The 19670-nt window shown below is 42.1% G+C and overlaps 2 protein-coding genes across 7 annotated transcripts in view; both read left to right on the plus strand.

The window, feature by feature from the left end:
- The window catches only part of srrm3 (serine/arginine repetitive matrix 3), a 142521-nt gene extending 131561 nt beyond the window's left edge, over window positions 1-10960 (plus strand). For 5 of the 6 annotated variants that reach the window (XM_085469625.1, XM_085469631.1, XM_085469626.1 and 2 more), the window contains 4 exons: window positions 3898-4193; window positions 4317-4550; window positions 4631-4756; window positions 8813-10960. In XM_085469625.1, coding sequence (XP_085325751.1) covers window positions 3898-4193; window positions 4317-4550; window positions 4631-4756; window positions 8813-9086 — 930 coding nt within the window. In that variant the 3' untranslated portion in view covers window positions 9087-10960. The remainder of the gene's footprint in view (window positions 1-3897; window positions 4194-4316; window positions 4551-4630; window positions 4757-8812) is intronic. The other variant, XM_085469630.1, reaches the window with a different exon arrangement.
- Window positions 10961-12068: 1108 nt separating this feature from the next.
- Window positions 12069-18827, plus strand: hspb1 (heat shock protein family B (small) member 1). The gene is made up of 3 exons (XM_085469633.1): window positions 12069-12632; window positions 17419-17482; window positions 18068-18827. The coding sequence occupies exons 1-3, from the start codon at window positions 12242-12244 to the stop codon at window positions 18222-18224; spliced, it is 612 nt and encodes a 203-aa protein (XP_085325759.1). The 5' UTR covers window positions 12069-12241; the 3' UTR covers window positions 18225-18827.
- Window positions 18828-19670: the final 843 nt, after the last annotated feature.

The raw sequence follows: 19670 nt of genomic DNA on the forward strand, positions 1-19670 counted from the left end.
ATTTTGATTGAAAGCTCTCTGTACACACTAACAGTTTAAACAGAAGCTCAGAAAAGCTCCTTAAGGCGCCCTCTTGTTGTACCTGTGTTTATGGTGATAAACACAAAGGAATGCCTGGAAGAAAGCTGGGCTGACGTCCAAAAATAAAGTACAGAGTAGACCAGTGCTGTTCCTACTGTTGCTGCTGCTGCTGGAGAAGACCCAGGCCAAAATGTGACTGGGGTCCCTTTCAGATGTGCTGACTCTTTAGTTTGTCAATCTTAGCATTGACTGCTCCCCTCCAGCACTCTTTTTAAACCCCTCCTCCTCTTTCCTACCCGATCATCTGTGTCCTCTGTGACTCACATCTCACTCTCGTTGTCCTGCCATTTTTCTTCCCGCCAGCTCTGCATGACCCCCCTTCCTATTCCTCCTCCTGCTTCTCCTCCTCCTCTGTCTCCATTTAGCAATTCTACTCTACATGGATGTCCACTAACATTAACTCTGTCCCTCTCTGTCCTCCCTCCCCTGTTTTGATACAAATATGGCTGCATTTGTACAAGCGAAAAAGACAGAGCAAATCATGTAGTTTATAGATTCATCCTTTGTTTTGAATTTGATTTTGAATTCCATCTGATTTTGATTTTTACTTTCCCCCCTCTATTTTTCTTTCTTTTCTTTTTTTTGTTTGGTTTAATTTATTCTCAGTCTCTGGACTAAATATGTAGCGCTGATACTAAAAGAGGTCATTGTCTTTTTCCCATTTTCGCTGCGGAGAACATTCCTTTCTCCTCTTTTTTTCCTTTTTTTCTTTCTTTCCTGTTTTTTGTTGATATTGCATACGTGTCACTGATTGAAATGGAAGGTAGGTAATGCTTTGCCTACGCACGTGATCTTTATGCAGATGAGAATGTGACAAGCACCCTAGCCTGAGTGACGTCAATGTTTCTCTCTCAATCTCTCTCTTTCTCTCTCTCTCTCTTTCTGTTGTTTACCAATGGTCTTTAACCAAATTAATTTGACTTCATCAATTATGATTTGACTCTTAAAAGATTGGATTACGTAGCGCTCTGGTTTTTCTCTTTCCTGCTTAATTTCATCCTGAAGTCCAGTATCCAGCTTTATCTTCCAGGTCCATTTCTGTCCATTTATTTTTCTTTTCTCTCTGTTCTGGTAGAATGCATTCCTGTTTGTCCAGCATCTCTCTGTTTGTCGGTGAATTAGTACATTCGTCTTTTGATTTTCACCATATTGATTTCCTCGACTGTTTCCAATAACTGTCTTAAGCACAAGTGGTTGTGTTTTCCTATTATTACGCTTAGTTGTCTCCTCTCTAGTGGAGAACGGTGCTTTTGTTGTATCTTCAGATAGCAGCTCAGACAGAACAGGATAATGCATGCGGAAGACCCAGCTGTATTTGCTTTCAGACAAAGCGCCTTTTGGAGATTAACCTTCTGGCCTGCTTACAGTGAGCAGTGCATTACTGTGCATCACAAATTTTAGTCCCTAAACTCCCACTGTAATGCTAATTCTATTTTTTTTTGTCCTATGCTTAAAATAGAGGTTCTCTCTACATACTGTTTAAGGATGACAGCACTCTAGTTTTTATTTTATCATGAAATCCCCTGAAAAGACCAAAGCAAACAACACAGGCTGTCTGTCAATACAATTCCTGTACCCAGTCTGTTATACATTCTTACCGAAGGTGCAATAATTTATGAATGGGGCCCAATAGTTCAATTTCTACAAACAGTTTCATTTGGTAAGACTTTACAACAAAAATCAGTTTAATTTATATGGTGCTAGTTAACAGTTAGAATTGTCTTAAGGTCCTTTATGTTGTAAGGTAAAAGAAATCCCCAACAATCAGATGCCTGTGGGCAGCACTTGGTAACTGTAGGGAAGAAAAACTCCCTTTTAACAGTAAGAGACCCCTGACAGAACCAGGTTAAGGGAAGAGAAGCCATTGAAGCTAGACACAAAAGTGAAGTGAAGACATGTTCACAGTAATGATGCTGATGTTTAGTACTTAGCTCTTAGTTTGCTGATTTAACACAAAGTACAGCTGAGGGTGACGGGAATGTTGTACACTGAAGTATTGGATTGCATTTTAATTTATTTAGGCTTTATCGCTGTCATCAAGTTATCAACCAAATTCCATGACAATCTAGCTAATGACAATACACTGAAACTAGTTGGTGGTGGTTGATAGTGTGCCAGAGAATCTGGGAACTGGAAATATCTAATTCAGAGTTTACATTTTTCTGTCTCGAGCAAAGTGGTAAATGAAGCTGCTATTGCCATGCTAGTGGCTCTGCGTAGGGGACAGTGCTCTCCTAATATTCTTTCTGGCCATTATAATTTCCAGAGTAAATGTTGCATGACATGGGAACTATTTTTAAGCGTGCGTTAACACACATTTGGTGCCAATGAAATAAGAGATTGCCCAGTGAAGCAATTGAACTGGCTGCCCTGCTAAAATAAATTAAGTGCAGTTTATTCCGGACCACTAAAGTCAGGTGTTATTTCCTTATACACTCATTTATTTTTGGCAGCATGTCATTGTTCTGATTCCCAAAGTGGCTTGCAGATGCAAAGCAACTATGAGCAGAAAAACCCAACCAAAAATTGTTTTGGTCTTTTTGTGGGATTTACAAAAGTGTATGATATTGTCTGCTTTGTACCCTTTAAAGCTTTGCCAATTTTTGTTAGCTTCAAGGTCATTCCTGACTCTAAAAAAATCACTGATTTGGGTAAAATGTCTAGTTTTTTAAGCCTATTAATACAGCACTCTCTAATGTAGCAACAACTCCCTGGAACTCCATGTAATAGCAAAATTCTGCTAGTGTGAGAACTGTAAGTGTCCTGTATGAAAGACATTAAAGAGTCCACAAGCACGAACACTGAGATAGTTAACTAGCAAACATGTCAGGCTGTCTCATTATATAAAGCACACTAAGAGCAAAAAGGTAAAGGAAGTATCTTTAACTCTCACCGACCCATTGCTCTGTGATGTTTAGGAAGGTGACTGGACCCAGAGGATTTAACTCTCTGTGTGAGGGACTCCCTGCACATTGTGGTTTTCCTCTTTGCTTTTCAGTTCTTTTCTATTGATTTCCATGCATTGTCTCATGAGTCACTGGCAGGGAAGGGTTTTGTGTCTTTTTCTCTTGCATTTTGTGAATCTAATGATGCACTTATGTTGCCCCACTTTTCCCTTTTCTTCATACCTTACCTACTAAAGGAGGGAATACCACTTTATTGGTAAGTGGATGTTAACCAGAAGGGAGTTAAAGGGAGTAACCATTAAAAAAAACAAAGAAAATGGGTCGCTGTTCACATCTCAGCAATTGTCTTCAGGAAAAAAAATCCAGAAAGAGAAAATTGAGTAGCAGAAGATTTGTTTTCTGATTCGATTGATACAATAATTGTGATCTTTATTTTGTTCCTTCCATTTCTGTGATGTTCCGTCAAGTTGTCTTCTCTTTCTGTTTCGTTTCTTTTTTTAACCATTACTGAAAAAACTGAAGAAGTCCTCTGTTTCTACTCTACAAAATCTGTATCTCTCTAATTTCTGCCTCTGCTCTTAAAATTATTTGGTTCACAGTTTTGTTTTGTTTCTTTTTTCTACCCTCTCTTCCCCCTTTTCCTAGATTTTTGTTTGTTTTTGCGATTATTATTTCTTCAACTCATTATGGTTTTGCATGCCAAGTATTGCATGCGCTGCACCATAGAGGACTATCTATAAGCCATATGGAGAAAACCTAGATCTTTTTCTTTTAGATGTTTACCTTCTTTTGGCAAGTACACCATAGCTCTCAATTACCAACTTGAAAACTCTCTGATGCTATTTTTATCCTTTTTTTTTCTTTTTTCTTTTCTTTTTTTTCCCTTTTGTTGGTCATCATTTCTCTACAGAAGTTCCACATGCTGACTGCCAGCTCTGCAAGCGTCCAGTCATCTCTGCTGAGAGAGCACAAGATCCACAGCGCCCCTATCAGGAACCAGATGGGAAAGATGTGTGTTGCAGAAGATACTGGGAGTGTCGATGGCAGGGGCACAGCTATAGGGAGCTCTCTGAGCAAGGCGTCAGGGAGGAGAGGAGGCCAGAGAGGTCAGAATAAGAGCTCCCACTCCCCTGCTCACAGCAGTGATTCGACCCACTCCCAGCACAACCATACTTACAGAGGGAGGAGCTCTCGTCACCACAGAAAGTAAGCCTTCCATTGCAGTTGTGCACTTTCAGGCTCTTATCACTGCTGGACCTCACCGCTTTGGCTTTGCAAATGAGAGAGAACTGTTTGACATCTGCTGGATTATACTTCCCATTCCCCCAGGGGCAAAGGTGGCCACTCTTCCAAGAGACACCACCAATCCAGTCGGGGTCAGGCACGCCACCGGAGCACATCAGCGTCTCCAGGGCACACGTCAGCCAACAAAGTCGGGAGCAAGGCAAACCTCCGACAGCGCAGCAGCTCCTGGAGCAGCGGGCGTTCATCCTCGCCTTCTGCTTCCAAAGACAGAGGACCCAGCAAGGCCAAGTCCCCGCACAATAGGCAAAACGCCTCCAGGTGAGCCGCTGTCTGATGTATAGTAGATTTATAATATGCTCCCATTGGTCGATGGTGTGACTGATTTGTGTGTCACACAGGGACAGGGAGAGTGCCAACCGCTCTGACACCGACAGCCGAGCTCGCCGCCGTTCACGCAGCTACTCACCTATCCGCAAAAGAAGAAGAGATTCACCCAGCTTCATGGAGGCTCGCAGGATCACCAGGTAACACCACATGATTAAACACACTTCTCCTCCACATTGTGTGTGTGTGTGTTTCTGCTCTTCCCTGCAAGGACCGAGCCCCAGAATAACACAGCCATGTATCTTGTTCTTTCTCACAGGCCTGAGTGGCTCTTAAATATGAGACACTTTAATGCGTTACACTTAAAGCATGTCCCATGATTTGGCAGGACGGTACTCATGCTGGGGTAAAAGTCATTCTTTCATAGCTTCAAATTACAACAAAGGCAGGCAAAAGAAATAAAGAGAAGGGATTTTGCTTCTGTTTCAACTCACGACTGGTAATTTTTAAGAAACCCATTAAGAGCCATTAAATCCTTTATGTGGAATAAAAATGAAAAACCACAGGCATAAATGGATGCAGTCATTATAAGGGTGGAGCTCTGGTAGACAGAAAATGTTACCTCCTGCTTTTAAACATCTATTTCAGACTTTCTATGGGCATCATGAGGGACATAAAGTGATCACTGTCCTTTATGTTTGGGTTTTTACTCTGCCATCATGTTTCATTTCCTTTAGAGATGACATACCATGTGTAATAGTTTTGTACTTTCATTTACTGCAATGTCCCTCACTAAACAAGTTTTTATTATTGCCTAACTATAGCACTAGAGAATTGAAATACTGTATGAATTAAAAGCAAACATGCTACCAACAAAAACTACAAATCATATGGTGTTTCTGAGTCATTTCAGTAGAAAGATTGAACTGAAACTGCAAAAAATGTGCCTTATGGTGGTACCTGGGACCAGATACATACAGCTCTGTGTAGACTTACAACTAAAACTGTGAGTACACAAAAGCAGAAATGCAAGTGAAATTGCCTGTTTTGCTTTATAGTAAATTCCACCTTGGTTTGACTTGCCAACATCCAAATATCAGTTTGAGTCTTTATGTATCAAGCCTAGTAATGTTAATGTCTAGTTCATGAAAACAAATGAAAACCTGCAATGACCAGTTGGCAATGTCTGCCCACAGTCCCACTGAGACATGGATAGTGTCTCCCACACCTGAATCAATGAACTTGTGTAAAGTCAAGTTCCAGGAACAGCATAAAGTCTGACACCATCTGAGGATTTGATCCTCGTACCTAAAAGCAGTCAGGGTGCACTGGGTTAACCCTGTAACGCCAAGTGGATCATATTTGATACATTAGTTTTTTACCTTAAAAACCTGACACACACAATCAGATACACACAGTGTTACTGTGAACAAACTGCACGATATAGCAAAAATGACACAAATTGAAACATAAATTATATTATGATATATTATAATCTTATTTTTTGTTATTTGTTAGAAGGTTCAATAAACACTTGAATTTGAATTTTCTGGCAAGTATTTCATGGTTCAGGCTGTAGAGGGTCAACACATGGAAGTCTGTGTGACCCCTCCAAAGATATGCATCCCCAGACCATCACCATCCCACTGCCACACCAGTCATGCTGGATGATGCTGTAAATGTATAACATCTGCCACAGACTCCAGACTGTTTCATGTTTCCACATGTATTCAGTGTGAACCAGCTCTTATCTGTGACGAGAACAGGGCAGCAGTGGGAGGACCTGCCAGTTCTGCTGTTTACAGGTGAAGTCTAGTTGAGCTGCATGATGGTGTACAGTGAGCACAGGTCCCACTAAAGGACATCAGGACCTCTTGCCGCCCTCATAGAGTCTGTTTCTGACAATTTTGTCTGAAGGTCATTTTGTATTGGTCATGCTGCTGGCTCTACAGGCTTGTCCAGCTTTCCTCGTGTAATGGCCTGTATGTCCTTCACACTCTTGAGACTGTACTGTGAGATGCTGCACATATGATCATGCCTTCCTGGAGGAGTTGAAAAGTTATGCTACCTCAATGAGGTGCAGGTACTGTCTCATGCTACCAGTAGTGACAAGGACAGTAGCAAAAAGCATAAATATAGAAAAAACTGTCGGGGGGGATAAGGAAAGAGCATTGGTGTATAGGAAAATTATCCCCTTTTTTGGGGGGGGGGGATTGCCTTGTTGTTGCCCTTCCAGTCTACTTATTGCTGCTTTTATTTACACCAAAGCAGGTGAAATTGATTCACCATGGTTTATACTTTCTAATTGGACATGTTGACAGCTGAAGTTTGACTGTCTGTTATACTGTGATGATCAAGTCTTCCTTTTGTGAGCAGTGTAAATATGATCCAAGAAAAGTCCTTTATTCAATTTCTCTCTTAAATCCACGTGTTTGCTTAGTGCAAATCATCTACACATAATAATAATGGATTGGATTTATATAGCGCTTTTCAAGGCACCCAAAGCGCTTTACAATACCACTATTCATTCACTCTCACATTCACACACTGGTGGAGCTAAGCTACAGTTGTAGCCACAGCTGCCCTGGGGCCGACTGACAGAAGCGAGGCTGCCATATCGCGTCATCGGCCCCTCTGGCCAACACCAGTAGGCAAGTAGGGTAAAGTGTCTTGCCCAAGGACACAACGACCAGGACAGAGAGCCCAGGGATCAAACCGGCAACCTTCCAGTTACAGATGCGATTCCCAACCCCCTGAGCCACGGTCGCCCATAAGTTAACTCTGTGTGCTGTACACATTATTTGAAGCCCAGGTACACGGATACCATTACACGGATAGAAGTGTACATCTCAGAAAGTATGTAAATATGAGATCTGAGGATCTGAGCTAGTCACTTAAATTGATAAATGGTTTCAGTTATTGCCCTTATTTTTTTTAATATTGAGTGATTTGTGACTAAAGTGCTTCAATACGAGATATAAAATAAGATGTAAGAATGAGGATGTAAAATGAAAATTAACTGAACTGAGCAAAAGATTTCATTGGTTAAGTTAGTTGTTCCAGTTGTTCTATTCCATTTTGATGAGTCTCTTTAAAACCATGTATTAGACTCATCCACATATTTGTTTCCTGCTTACTTCTTAGATTTCATAATTTATTCTCATATGATCGTTTCATTGTTACCAATAGAAATGCTTTTAGGTGGAGTTAATTATTCAGACAAACGGAAGAAGAAGAAAATCCCCCCTGCAGATGAAATGTGTTTCAGCCTCTCCCTGTGTTACCTCTGCAACCTTCTCGTTCGAGTGTAAATAGCCATGGGTGAAATGTGTGTACTTTGTTATCTTTCACTTCAGTCCTTAAAGGTCCCGACACCAGGACAACGGGCTGCTGCTGAACCCGACTGCTGCCGGCTAGTTACCCCGGTAACAGTTGCCGTGCAGCAGGACCCCAATACCGTGACTTCTGAAGTTTGGCTGAGCAGCAAATCATCAGAGCTCCCATGAGTAAACCAGGCTTCCTCCTCTGTCCTTTTTCCGCTTCTTCATCTCTTTCCTGAAACTCACTCCAACTCTAGAGCTGCACCCTGCTGTGTTTCTGCACTAATGTTGTAACACAAAGGATGCAAAGATTAAAGCGCTATCAAGGTTTATTAGAGTGGAAGCCCCCCCTCTTTCCCCCACACACCTTATTGCTCATACTGTTGATTCCCACAGCCAATGTAGAAGACAAAAGCTGGGGTTGAGTTACCTACAGCGCTGCTTGTGAAATGCACCTCATAGCAGCAGGGATACCTTGATAGCGTTTATCTCTCCCTGCACCACTGACTCTTGATTTTTATTTTCTGGGTGTTGCCCTCCACTGAGAAGATGAGGTTCTTTAAGGAACTAACGGCTAATTACTTTACAGGAAGTACTTCCAGGGTGGCTATTAACAAAGCAATCTAAGCTTGAACTTCAACTAAACACTTGCATTTTTCTGCTATGTTTGTGTGTGTGTGTGTGTGTGTGTGTGTGTGTGTGTGTGTGTGTGTGTGTGTGTGTGTGTGTGTGTGTGTGTGTGTGGCTGAGAAGCTTCTTTTTAACCCACATAGCTGCTCTCTTTCAGATCCTGTACTAATTACACGTCACCACTCTGAGACCTAACACTGATTGCCTTAATCATGCTTTAACATCAGATTTAACACTCTAACCATAGGAAATAGGACTAGGACATAGGACTAACTGTTCAAACCCTTATTTTTCTTCCTCCTCCAGTGCTCGGAAGCGGCCGATCCCATATTACCGGCCCAGTCCTTCATCTTCCAGCTACGACAGCAGCCCGTCACGATCCAGCCGCAGCTACAGCAGCTACAGCCGCAGCAGAAGTCACAGCAGGAGCCACAGCAGGAGCCGGAGCCGGAGCCAGAGCTGGAGCCGCAGCCATAGCTGGAGTCGCAGCCAAAGCCGGAGCTGGAGTCGCAGCAGGAGCCGCTCCCGCAGCCACCACAGTTATTACAGCCGCAGCAGCTATGACAGCCCGGGGTTCTGATGGCAACCAGCAGAACGAGAATGAAAAAAGGAGAAAAAAGGAAAGAAAAAAAAAAGGGAACAAAAGAAGGAGAAGTGCTGTTAAACCTGCTGCACTCCGGTAGATTCATTACGTATCCTTAGCAAGTCCTCAGCAGAAGCCGCACAGCTGTACAGACCGGGATCCAAACTCCTTCACCATGGACCATTCTATCTCTAACACAGAGCCTGGATCAAAGAGAGGAAAATGTATTTTGATATAGCACAATACCATGATATTGGCAGTCACTGTTCATGTCTTCTCACACATTCAAGGAAAGGTTTTTTCTTTTTTACATGTCTAAAATGAATTGGCTGAGCCCAAAGAACAAATGTATGTTAGCACTTTCCTTCTCATCTTCCACACAGCTACCAAAAATACATTCAATAACAGTTAACAACAGTTATAAGTATATATATATATATATAGATATATATCAAATATATCCTGAAAAGAGGGGCTGAGTAGAAGACGAAAAGAAGGCAGACACATCGAAATCACACAGCTTACTGTACATTTCAAAGAATCACTTTTTCTCTCATCAGCCCCAAAGACTTCCGGTTCACACAGATCAACAAAAAGAGAACAAAAGAGAAGTCAGAGGATGAATCAGGAAAAGAAATAAAAATAACTTTTTTTTTGTTTTTTTAGGAGAAAACTGTATTGCATAGATTTGTCTGTACAGATGTAAACTCTCTTAAGTTTGGCTTTGTAAACTATGCACTGTATATTCCATATAGTTTGAATAGGTATGTTCAGCATGATGCATCAGGGGACCTGATGGAAATGAGATGTGCCAGCAGGGTGAATCTGCCCTGCCCCTTCCCCCTGACCTTTGCAAACAGAGGTGAATGAAACGGGGAGGGGGGGGGGCTGTATGTGTTACATACTTTTACTCTCTTCCCTGTTTAAGTAATTACGTTTGTTATGCTAATCATGTGCGAGACTGTGTGAGTGTGTGTATGTGTGTGTGAGTTTGAACCTCCTTTGCAAAGATCAATGAGGTAATGATTTACATGAGCTGCTGTATGGTACCGTACTGCAAAAAGTCTCCATGCACATTTGTGAGTTGATCTCAGCTATTTATGAAACTCGCTGTATTTATTCATTTATTTATTAGGTTATTTATTGTTTAATATATTTATCATTTTGCTGTGAAGCAGTTGGATCATGGTTTGGAGATGGGTTTGCTGCAGATGTGAGAAAAGTACTGTAAAGCTCCAAGTTATGATACAGAATCGGTTTCTTGTTATCAGATCAACAAGCAGTGCACAGATTCACTGCTATGTGTTTAAGGAGCTCTGATTTTTGAGTCGGTTGAACTGAGCATTCACCCACAGTTACTCCCATGACTGCCATTATCGCGTCCCCAGCCGATATAATGACTCATGGTAACGCGGGGCTGCTGTGGCTCTGTCTGTGCCGAGGGAGGAAGATGACTCGGCCTGAAGCAGCCTGAAGAATCAATTACTCTGCTCTACTGTACATTTCCAGTCACTCCATATTTCAATCCCTTGTATAATTGGCCATACAATTCTAGCAGAGGTCTCCCCAGTTGCTGGCTACAAAAGATAATGAGCGATGGCTTGGCAGGCACGGCAGCAGGCTGTGTCTGCACCTCCATGAGGGTGGTTAACAAACAGGTGATACAATCAGGGATCAGCCTAAGTCTTCCTTACCATTCACCCGGTCTCATGACATGCATTTCCAGTGTAACCACACTTATCCCAGCTGTGATGCTCTGCAGCCTGACCATTTATTCCAAGTATAACATTGCCCCTTTGATTCTACAAATCATTCTTTGTATTGTACAAGTTATTATACCTGACAATAAACAGAAACAAATGGGGAAATGATCCAGTTTTTGAGTTCTTCTCTCTGCCTTCAGGTGCAGTCAGCGATAACTTGTTGGTGCTGTGTATGTATCTTCCTACAGATGGCACTGATGAGAACCTTGACCAAAAACATGAAGCCTCTCTCTATTAAGTACTGGGGCTGAGAGGAAGATATGGCTTATTTTAGAGGCAGATCTCACATCCTGTGCTGTAACTTTGAGGGATTAGATTTCTTACACTGAGACCTGAGCTATATTTTCCAGAAATACTTTGCCATATATATCAAATAAATTAACATAACCTCCATTTCCGTCTGAACACTTCCTCGAGATTTCTCAGTTACTATCACTGTTGTAGCTGAACTGTCAGTTTATGTTAGTTTTTTTCTTCTTCTCTGTCTGTGTATCTGTTCCAGATAGAGACTAAACAGTACCTGGTCATTGTGGATTCTTTCAACTACTTCATGTGGAAAGTAAAAGTCATGATGATTTAGCGGTCATTAAAATGTATTCAGAATTTGGAAACTGGCGATTAATGTCATAAATCATGACATACTACTCCCCCCCTAGATAAACTGCCTTCATAGTTTAAAAATATGTGTACTAGTATTAGTAATACTGGCCGTGTATTTACTTGGTTTTGGATTGATACCAAAATTGCAGTATCACGCGGCACTAACATCCAGTAAACAATGAAAGACTGTCAGGTTAACAGAAGACTTGAGACACAACAGCTTGTTAATTCCCCCTTTGTGACAAAGAAATATGAATAGGCAGGTGTGAACATGGTGGATTTTCCTCCAGTTTTAATCCAGTCAAGTCATTTGGCTTCATGTACCAAACTGATATTCTACTATGTATTTCATTCAGGGCTGAATGGGTTCATAGCGCAACATAGCGTTGTTAAGAATAGCATGTTAGCTTGTAAGTAGACGGACAGAAGCCTCCCAGATTCTTCTGGCTCTTTGAGATGCACAGGGAGAGGAGAAGGGGGTTTACACACAGCACTCAGTGCCTAGGGCAACTGTTACATGGGAGGGTCTTCCTGTTGGATTCCATTCCAGTGCTACTTCCGCTATAAATAGATATTCTAGTGCTTTCGTAAAACATTCTGGAGGCATGAGGTATGGGGCTTGAGTCTGAAGGGAGGGTTCTGTTGATAAGGGGTGGTGTCATTGTGTATAAAAGCTCTCAGCTGAGAGGCAGACAGCACATTAAGAAAACACTTCCAGAGAGGCCAAGGGGCTCTTGATCTGCACACAGCAACACTCCTCTGAAGCTTAGAAGAAATTCCCAGATCATCATGGCTGAGAGACGTATTCCTTTCACCTTGCTCCGCACTCCGAGCTGGGACCCATTTCGTGACTGGCACCAGAGCAGCCGTATCTTTGACCAGACCTTCGGTATGCCCGCCCTGCCCGAGGACATCGCAGCATTTCCCAGCACCCACTGGCCAGGGTACCTGAGGCCATCCATCCTGGCTCCAGAACTAATGACACCGCATGCTCCCTTGATGTATCCAACCCACATGATGGCTCAGCAGGCTCAGGCTCGGGCCCTGTCCCGCCAGCTGAGCAGCGGCATTTCCGAGATCAAGCAGACCCAAGACAGCTGGAAGGTATCGCTGGATGTGAACCACTTCTCACCTGAGGACTTGATGGTAAAGACAAAAGATGGCGTGGTGGAAATCTCGGGTGAGCACTTATTTGATTTCTGTCGCTCTCCTTATTGAATGATTGAAAGGGCATAGTGTTTTATGTCCTGAAACCTAAGGTGTCATTTTCCTGTATGATGTTCCTTGAGTGACACACTTTAGACAGCTGTACTGGTTGATATGCACACTGTCTCACTTTAGTTTTCTTAAGTGCCTCTTTTTCTTCTGTAAAACAAAAACTGATAGAACTGAACAAAGCATGAGGTGGTTACATAGTTACATAACATATTGAGACAATAGAGTAATGTGTTCAGGGACTTGGGAGGGTCAGGGGGTTTTGACTCTAAGCCCACTGGACGCAAAACAAGACACAGTTCAAAATGTGGGAGTTGACTTTTAAAGACGCTCAGGCATGAAAACAATGTTAAAACAGCCTCACTGTCCATCCAGGACGGGCAGGAGCAAAGCAGACCTGAAGAAAGTGTGGAACTGATCAGATAGCAGCTTAGTTCTCTGAAGCCCTGGGCTCTCTTTTCTCTGAGTGAATCTCAGCCTCACTGCCTGCTATTTCACAAAGGATCCCATTCTCAGAGCTGGGGATTTAGCTGCAGCTTAGCCAGTATGTCCACTACTTTAAAAGGACTGCTGGATCTTGTCCAGGTCCAGTGTTCAGTCCCCGACTGTACCCAACATCTCCCAGCTCAGAGACTGAACCTCATCAGAAACACCAAGATAAACAAAGCACGAAATTCAATCCAAGTGGAATTTGCCACCCCATGTTCCACCCCATGTATCACCAGTGACCCAGGATGATATTTTAAACACAACAGTGTAATGAAGAGTTTTGTAAACACACCAAAGTGCAACCTCTCCACAGCTGTCGGTCAAAACTAATGACCCTTCGTTTAGCTGTTGAAAAAGTGTGTGTTACACAATCAATTTGGTCCAGTTGAAAAGCGGACAGCTCTCTCTGGACCGCAACCTTTATCGGTTCGTTGTAACAACAAACATATTACTGTATTCAGAGGCAGAATGAAGGGCAGCAACTTCATAGCAGGGCATCTGAGATACAAGAGGCTGATTAAGTCTGGTGAGGTGTGGTTCAGTAGCACTGAACTGCATGAGTTTTAGAGTTAACATAACATACAGGGAGTGCAGAATTATTAGGCAAGTTGTATTTTTGAGGAATAATTTTATTATTGCACAACAACCATGTTCTCAATGAACCCAAAAAACTCATTAATATCAAAGCTGAATGTTTTTGGAAGTAGTTTTTAGTTTGTTTTTGGTTTTAGCTATTTTAGGGGGATATCTGTGTGTGCAGGTGACTATTACTGTGCATAATTATTAGGCAACTCAACAAAAAACAAATATATACCCATTTCAATTATTTATTTTTACCAGTGAAACCAATATAACATCTCCACATTCACAAATATACATTTCTGACATTCAAAAACAAAACAAAAACAAATCAGCGACCAATATAGCCACCTTTCTTTGCAAGGACACTCAAAAGCCTGCCATCCATGGATTCTGTCAGTGTTTTGATCTGTTCACCATCAACATTGCGTGCAGCAGCAACCACAGCCTCCCAGACACTGTTCAGAGAGGTGTACTGTTTTCCCTCCTTGTAAATCTCACATTTGATGATGGACCACAGGTTCTCAATGGGGTTCAGATCAGGTGAACAAGGTGGCCATGTCATTAGTTTTTCTTCTTTTATACCCTTTCTTGCCAGCCACGCTGTGGAGTACTTGGACGCGTGTGATGGAGCATTGTCCTGCATGAAAATCATGTTTTTCTTGAAGGATGCAGACTTCTTCCTGTACCACTGCTTGAAGAAGGTGTCTTCCAGAAACTGGCAGTAGGACTGGGAGTTGAGCTTGACTCCATCCTCAACCTGAAAAGGCCCCACAAGCTCATCTTTGATGATACCAGCCCAAACCAGTACTCCACCTCCACCTTGCTGGCGTCTGAGTCGGACTGGAGCTCTCTGCCCTTTACCAATCCAGCCACGGGCCCATCCATCTGGCCCATCAAGACTCACTCTCATTTCATCAGTCCATAAAACCTTAGAAAAACCAGTCTTGAGATATTTCTTGGCCCAGTCTTGACGTTTCAGCTTGTGTGTCTTGTTCAGTGGTGGTCGTCTTTCAGCCTTTCTTACCTTGGCCATGTCTCTGAGTATTGCACACCTTGTGCTTTTGGGCACTCCAGTGATGTTGCAGCTCTGAAATATGGCCAAACTGGTGGCAAGTGGCATCTTGGCAGCTGCACACTTGACTTTTCTCAGTTCATGGGCAGTTATTTTGCGCCTTAGTTTTTCCACACGCTTCTTGCGACCCTGTTGACTATTTTGAATGAAACGTTTGATTGTTCGATGATCACGCTTCAGAAGCTTTGCAAATTTGAGACTGCTGCATCCCTCTGCAAGATATCTCACTATTTTTGACTTTTCTGAGCCTGTCAAGTCCTTCTTTTGATCCATTTTGCCAAAGGAAAGGAAGTTGCCTAATAATTATGCACACCTGATATAGGGTGTTGATGTCATTAGACCACACCCCTTCTCATTACAAAGATGCACATCACCTAATATGCTTAATAGGTAGTAGGCTTTCGAGCCTATACAGCTTGGAGTAAGACAACATGCATGAAGAGGATGATGTGGACAAAATACTCATTTGCCTAATAATTCTGCACTCCCTGTATATGCAAATTAAAACTCTGAAAAAATCATTTATGAAACATTTTAGAAATCTATGAATACATGTATGTATATCCTTAGTGCTTTACAGCTTTTCTTGATTGCTGTCATGCAGCAGACAACTCACACAAGCCTAACAGACGCACTGATGGTCAAAGTGACACATTTTGTTTATGCCTCCAAAAGCTAATTTTGCCTTCAAAACAACACAATTTGCAAACAAGTATATGAGCTTTTCTAATCAATCATTGCCCGCCAGCTGAGCAGCGGACAACAAAATACAAAATGCAGTGCTTAGTGGGATCAAGAATCAAAAATGCTTTGATGCAAACTGGCTGAAAACTGAGATACTGTACATATTACAGAAAATACATATATTCAAAATGAATACAGTAAACCAAAATAAAATCTATTACAGTATAAGAAACAGCCACTATTGATACTCAGTCCCTTCTGTCTTGACGAGTTGGCCACAAGGCTTCATCCACATCAGACTCAAAATTCTTTCTTACAATACACCGAGGAAAAAAAACAAACATAAAAAAAAAAAACCTTCTTTCATGTCGTATCCAACCTTGACAGTCCTTCTCACCTATTTCTTGGGCTGCAGCAGTCATTGCATTCAGAAAGGGTATCTGCTCATAGGGATGGTGATAATAAACTCCTCTAACGGATTCACAAAAAAAAATGGGGCACATGCTAGGAGGAAATGCATCATTATATGTGGGTGTATTGTAAACCACTCATTGGTGCAACGCCACATTATCCTAGATAATGGCGAAGAGCGGCATGACAGTCCTCAACAGCCCTCTCTCCTCAGGCTGGATCAGCCTCTCATGAAGTGTATTCAGGAATGTTATGAGTCGTTCGGTGTTGGATGGGTGAATGGTGGGGATATAGCATAGGACACCATCATTGGAGATGGCAGCACACGTGGGTATGTTGGCACCCCTCTGTCCTGGAACTCTGAAAGTGGCCCTGTATCCAGTGAGGTTCCTTCCACAACTCCTGACTTTACAGGAGCCGACTTCATCAGCATAAATGAAGACATGATGTGCTCCCTCAGCTTCAAGCTACATTCTTCTCTAAGTAAAAGCAAAATTACAATGAAAAGTGACTCCAGTTGACTCTAACTGCATGATATGACAAGGTATTACAGCATCTGGCCTCCTTCACAACTTCTGAGTTCCTTTGAAATGGAACTCTGTAGAGCTGCTTCATGGCCATATGGTTGCTTTTTAAGACATGGTTAATGGTGTTCAGGCCCACGTTGTTGAGGTTCCTGATCTGCAATCACTGCTGCCCTGATTACGCAAATCAGGGCAGCAGTGACAATTGTCACTCTTCCACCAGAGAACGGCAGTTCTATAAAGAATACATGTAATGGGTTTGAGGAAACAATTACATGAAGTATATTGCTGAAGATATTACTGCACAGCAACATTACAGTGTTTCTGTTTAAACCGGTTGTACTCTTTGTCCAGCCTCTTTAAGTGAAAAGCCATGAATGCCTTTCCAACTACACCTCCACCTCACACACAGACGTCTCTTCCTTGGACCCCTCTACCAGTTACTCACTCTCATCTGCCTTAGACCTCCTCCATCCATGCTAGTAAAGAACAACACAGGTGTGCACCTTTGAAGGCCTGCAGACAGAAATAAACTAAACCAACTTGGGGAAAAAAAACCCCTCAACAACCATTCATCTCCAGGTTTAGTTATCACAGCCCAGTTTTAAAAATAGAAACAGAATGCTTATTATTAACTTTCAGAGGTGATGGAAGATGCCTGTAGTCTTTGTGCTAAGCATAAGAGCAATCTCTGGATCACATAAATAAATGCTTTGAAAAAGCACAAAGTCCAAATCAGATTATGGCTGGACTCCATAAAAGTAACTGTGCACCAGTAAGAAATACTTTATACAATCCAATTTATTATTTTCATTAGGTGCTAAAGTAGAGTGCATAAATTAAGGCTTAGATTAGTGGAATGAAGTCTGTATGCACTGTTCCGCCCAACAGGTTTATTTTACTATGGTAAACAAGATGTCTTCTTGCACTGCTCCTTATAGCAAAAATATCTTTCAGTCTAGCTTAAAGTACATTGTCTGTGTCCACAGGTAAGCACGAGGAGAGGAAAGATGAGCATGGTTTTGTGTCCAGAAGTTTCACCAGGAAGTACACGTGAGTTTGTCTTTACTTGAGAAAGAATAGAAAGGAATCTTGATTTACTCTTGATCACTTCCTGCCATTAATCAAACTAATTTAAGGAAGATGTGGCCCATGCAGTATGTCAACTACTCACTTGAAGACTTTAGGTTTTAGAAGTACAAATTTTATTGTGGCTGACTGTTATTGCCTTTGGTGTTCGTCCTCTAAATTGGATTTGATTTATTCATAAGTGTGATTAATTTTTCTAAAATCGTGACTCTGATACTGTGAGTCTCTTTAGTTCATGGGCTGATCTGTTCTGGCTGGCGGGCTGCTGATAGCTAAATTTCATGCTCTGAAAAGTAGCAGCAGCCTTCAAGCGGTTCATCCCTTCTTGAGTCTTGGTAGACTTTAGCTTCATAGGGCTCTGCTGCCATCTAGGGGCCATAGAGTAACACACACTAAGCTGCAACTGAACTTTACTCGTTTTACTAAACGCTTTGGTCCTGTTAGTTTTTGACTAAATTGTAGCACTGATCCTTTTCTCACTAAGAAGCAAGGTTTTGTTTTGTTTTCTTCTGATTTCTGACCTAATTGTGTCGTATTCCTCCCTCGCAGCCTCCCCCCTTCAGCTGATGTTGAGAAGGTGACCTCTGCCCTTTCTCCTGAAGGCGTGCTGACCGTGGAGGCTCCTTTGATCAAACCGGCCATTGAGCACTCAGAAACCACGATACCCGTCAATGTCGAAAGCAACGGCGGTGTGGTGAAGAAGTAGTAAGAAAATGGGCACCATTTCCTTCCACCTGTCCTCCTCCACATACACACATTCAAATAGATGTGTGTATGTGTGTGTGTGGGAGGAGGAGGAAAAGGACGGGGGATATTCCGCTTGTAGTGAGGAAAAGCATCAGCTTACCGCTCTTCATAAACAGAGCTCGTTCACATGCCAAGCAGAGGAGAGCGAAGGATTGCCCTAGCTTTTCCCTCTCAACTCCATCTCTGGTAATGAGCCTACCCCAGCACAGCACACTGTGTAAACGTATCTGCACCAGTGCCATGTGCGTGCTCTTTCTGCTGTAATTACACTCTTCATCTGAATACGCAGCTTAGCTCAGCTCTCAGCTTCTTGTTTCTTTTTCTCCCCCCCCCCCCCCCCCCACACCCCTTTATGCTGCCTCTTCAAACATCGAAACAGAATGGAAAAGCAGCAAATGTGACAATTATTGGAGGCAGAATGCCTCCAATAATGCACATACTAATCCACATACACACCAAAGCTTTGAGTAAAGAAAGAGGACTGTTTGTGATCTTGCTGTTGTGTGGACTGAAACAGACTGATTAAAGCCATGCAAACAGGAAATAAAAAACACCCAACATATAGAGTCTCTGCTGTTCATTTGTGTTTGAGTTTGTGTTGCTGTTGTGATACCTGATGCCAAACGGTTCATCCTGTGGTCACCAGTAAATGATAAATGGCCTGTATAGCGCTTTACTTAGTCCCTAAGGACCCCAAAGCATTTTACACACACTGGTGATGGCAAGCTACATTGTAGCCACAGCTGCCCTACAAAGGACTGTAACAATTTGATATTTAACAATAGCGCCCCCATGTGACCGTCTGATCCCTCCACACAGTAACACAGTGGACCAGGTTTCATTAAAATTGTAACACATTTTAGGTGAATAAAACATTACTTCAGCTTTTTTTTGTAGAGTACCCCCATTAGGTCAGTCACTGAAAGATTTAAATTGATAAGGACTTAGTATATTATTCATAATCTGCAGACTGTGACGATATATAAAATTCTTTTTTTTTAATGAATCACAGTAAAGTGAACTTCAGCAGACAGCACCCATATGCCCATATGTATGGAGTCAGAGTAAAAGTGATGTTGCTGTGACCTAGGTGTTATATTTACAGAGAAACGTAGCCATCTTTTTAGCTGTGCATCTGCACTGAAATGTGTCTTAATTCCCAAATTGCATAATTCCATCATACAAAAGTCTCTAATGAATAATTTATTGCCAAATGGATATATAATTGATGGAGATTTGCTCTGTTCTGTTGACTGAACAAGGTCATTTATAACCATTGCACCAGGCTTGTATCCTGCTGTGAAATGAAAATTTACCGAGCCCCCTGAAGTCAAAAAGGCAGTCAGGCATGAAGCTGCATCCATACAGGAAGAAATTCATGTAACGTGCTGACCAGATACCATTG

Source organism: Copadichromis virginalis, linkage group LG10 (genome assembly GCF_057382275.1).
Source record: "Copadichromis virginalis isolate Kocher_CV1m ecotype Utaka linkage group LG10, C_Virginalis_male_GT1.1, whole genome shotgun sequence".
Lineage (NCBI taxonomy): Eukaryota > Metazoa > Chordata > Actinopteri > Cichliformes > Cichlidae > Copadichromis > Copadichromis virginalis.

What these genes read in the sequence shown, in the direction of transcription:
- hspb1 (XM_085469633.1), top strand. Translation starts at nt 12,242, where the DNA reads ATGGCTGAGAGACGTATTCCTTTCACCTTGCTCCGCACTCCGAGCTGG. An exon ending in TGGCGTGGTGGAAATCTCGG is followed by an intron (nt 12,633 to 17,418) that starts GTGAGCACTTAT and finishes CTGTGTCCACAG; the next exon opens with GTAAGCACGAGGAGAGGAAA. An exon ending in AGTTTCACCAGGAAGTACAC is followed by an intron (nt 17,483 to 18,067) that starts GTGAGTTTGTCT and finishes CCTCCCTCGCAG; the next exon opens with CCTCCCCCCTTCAGCTGATG.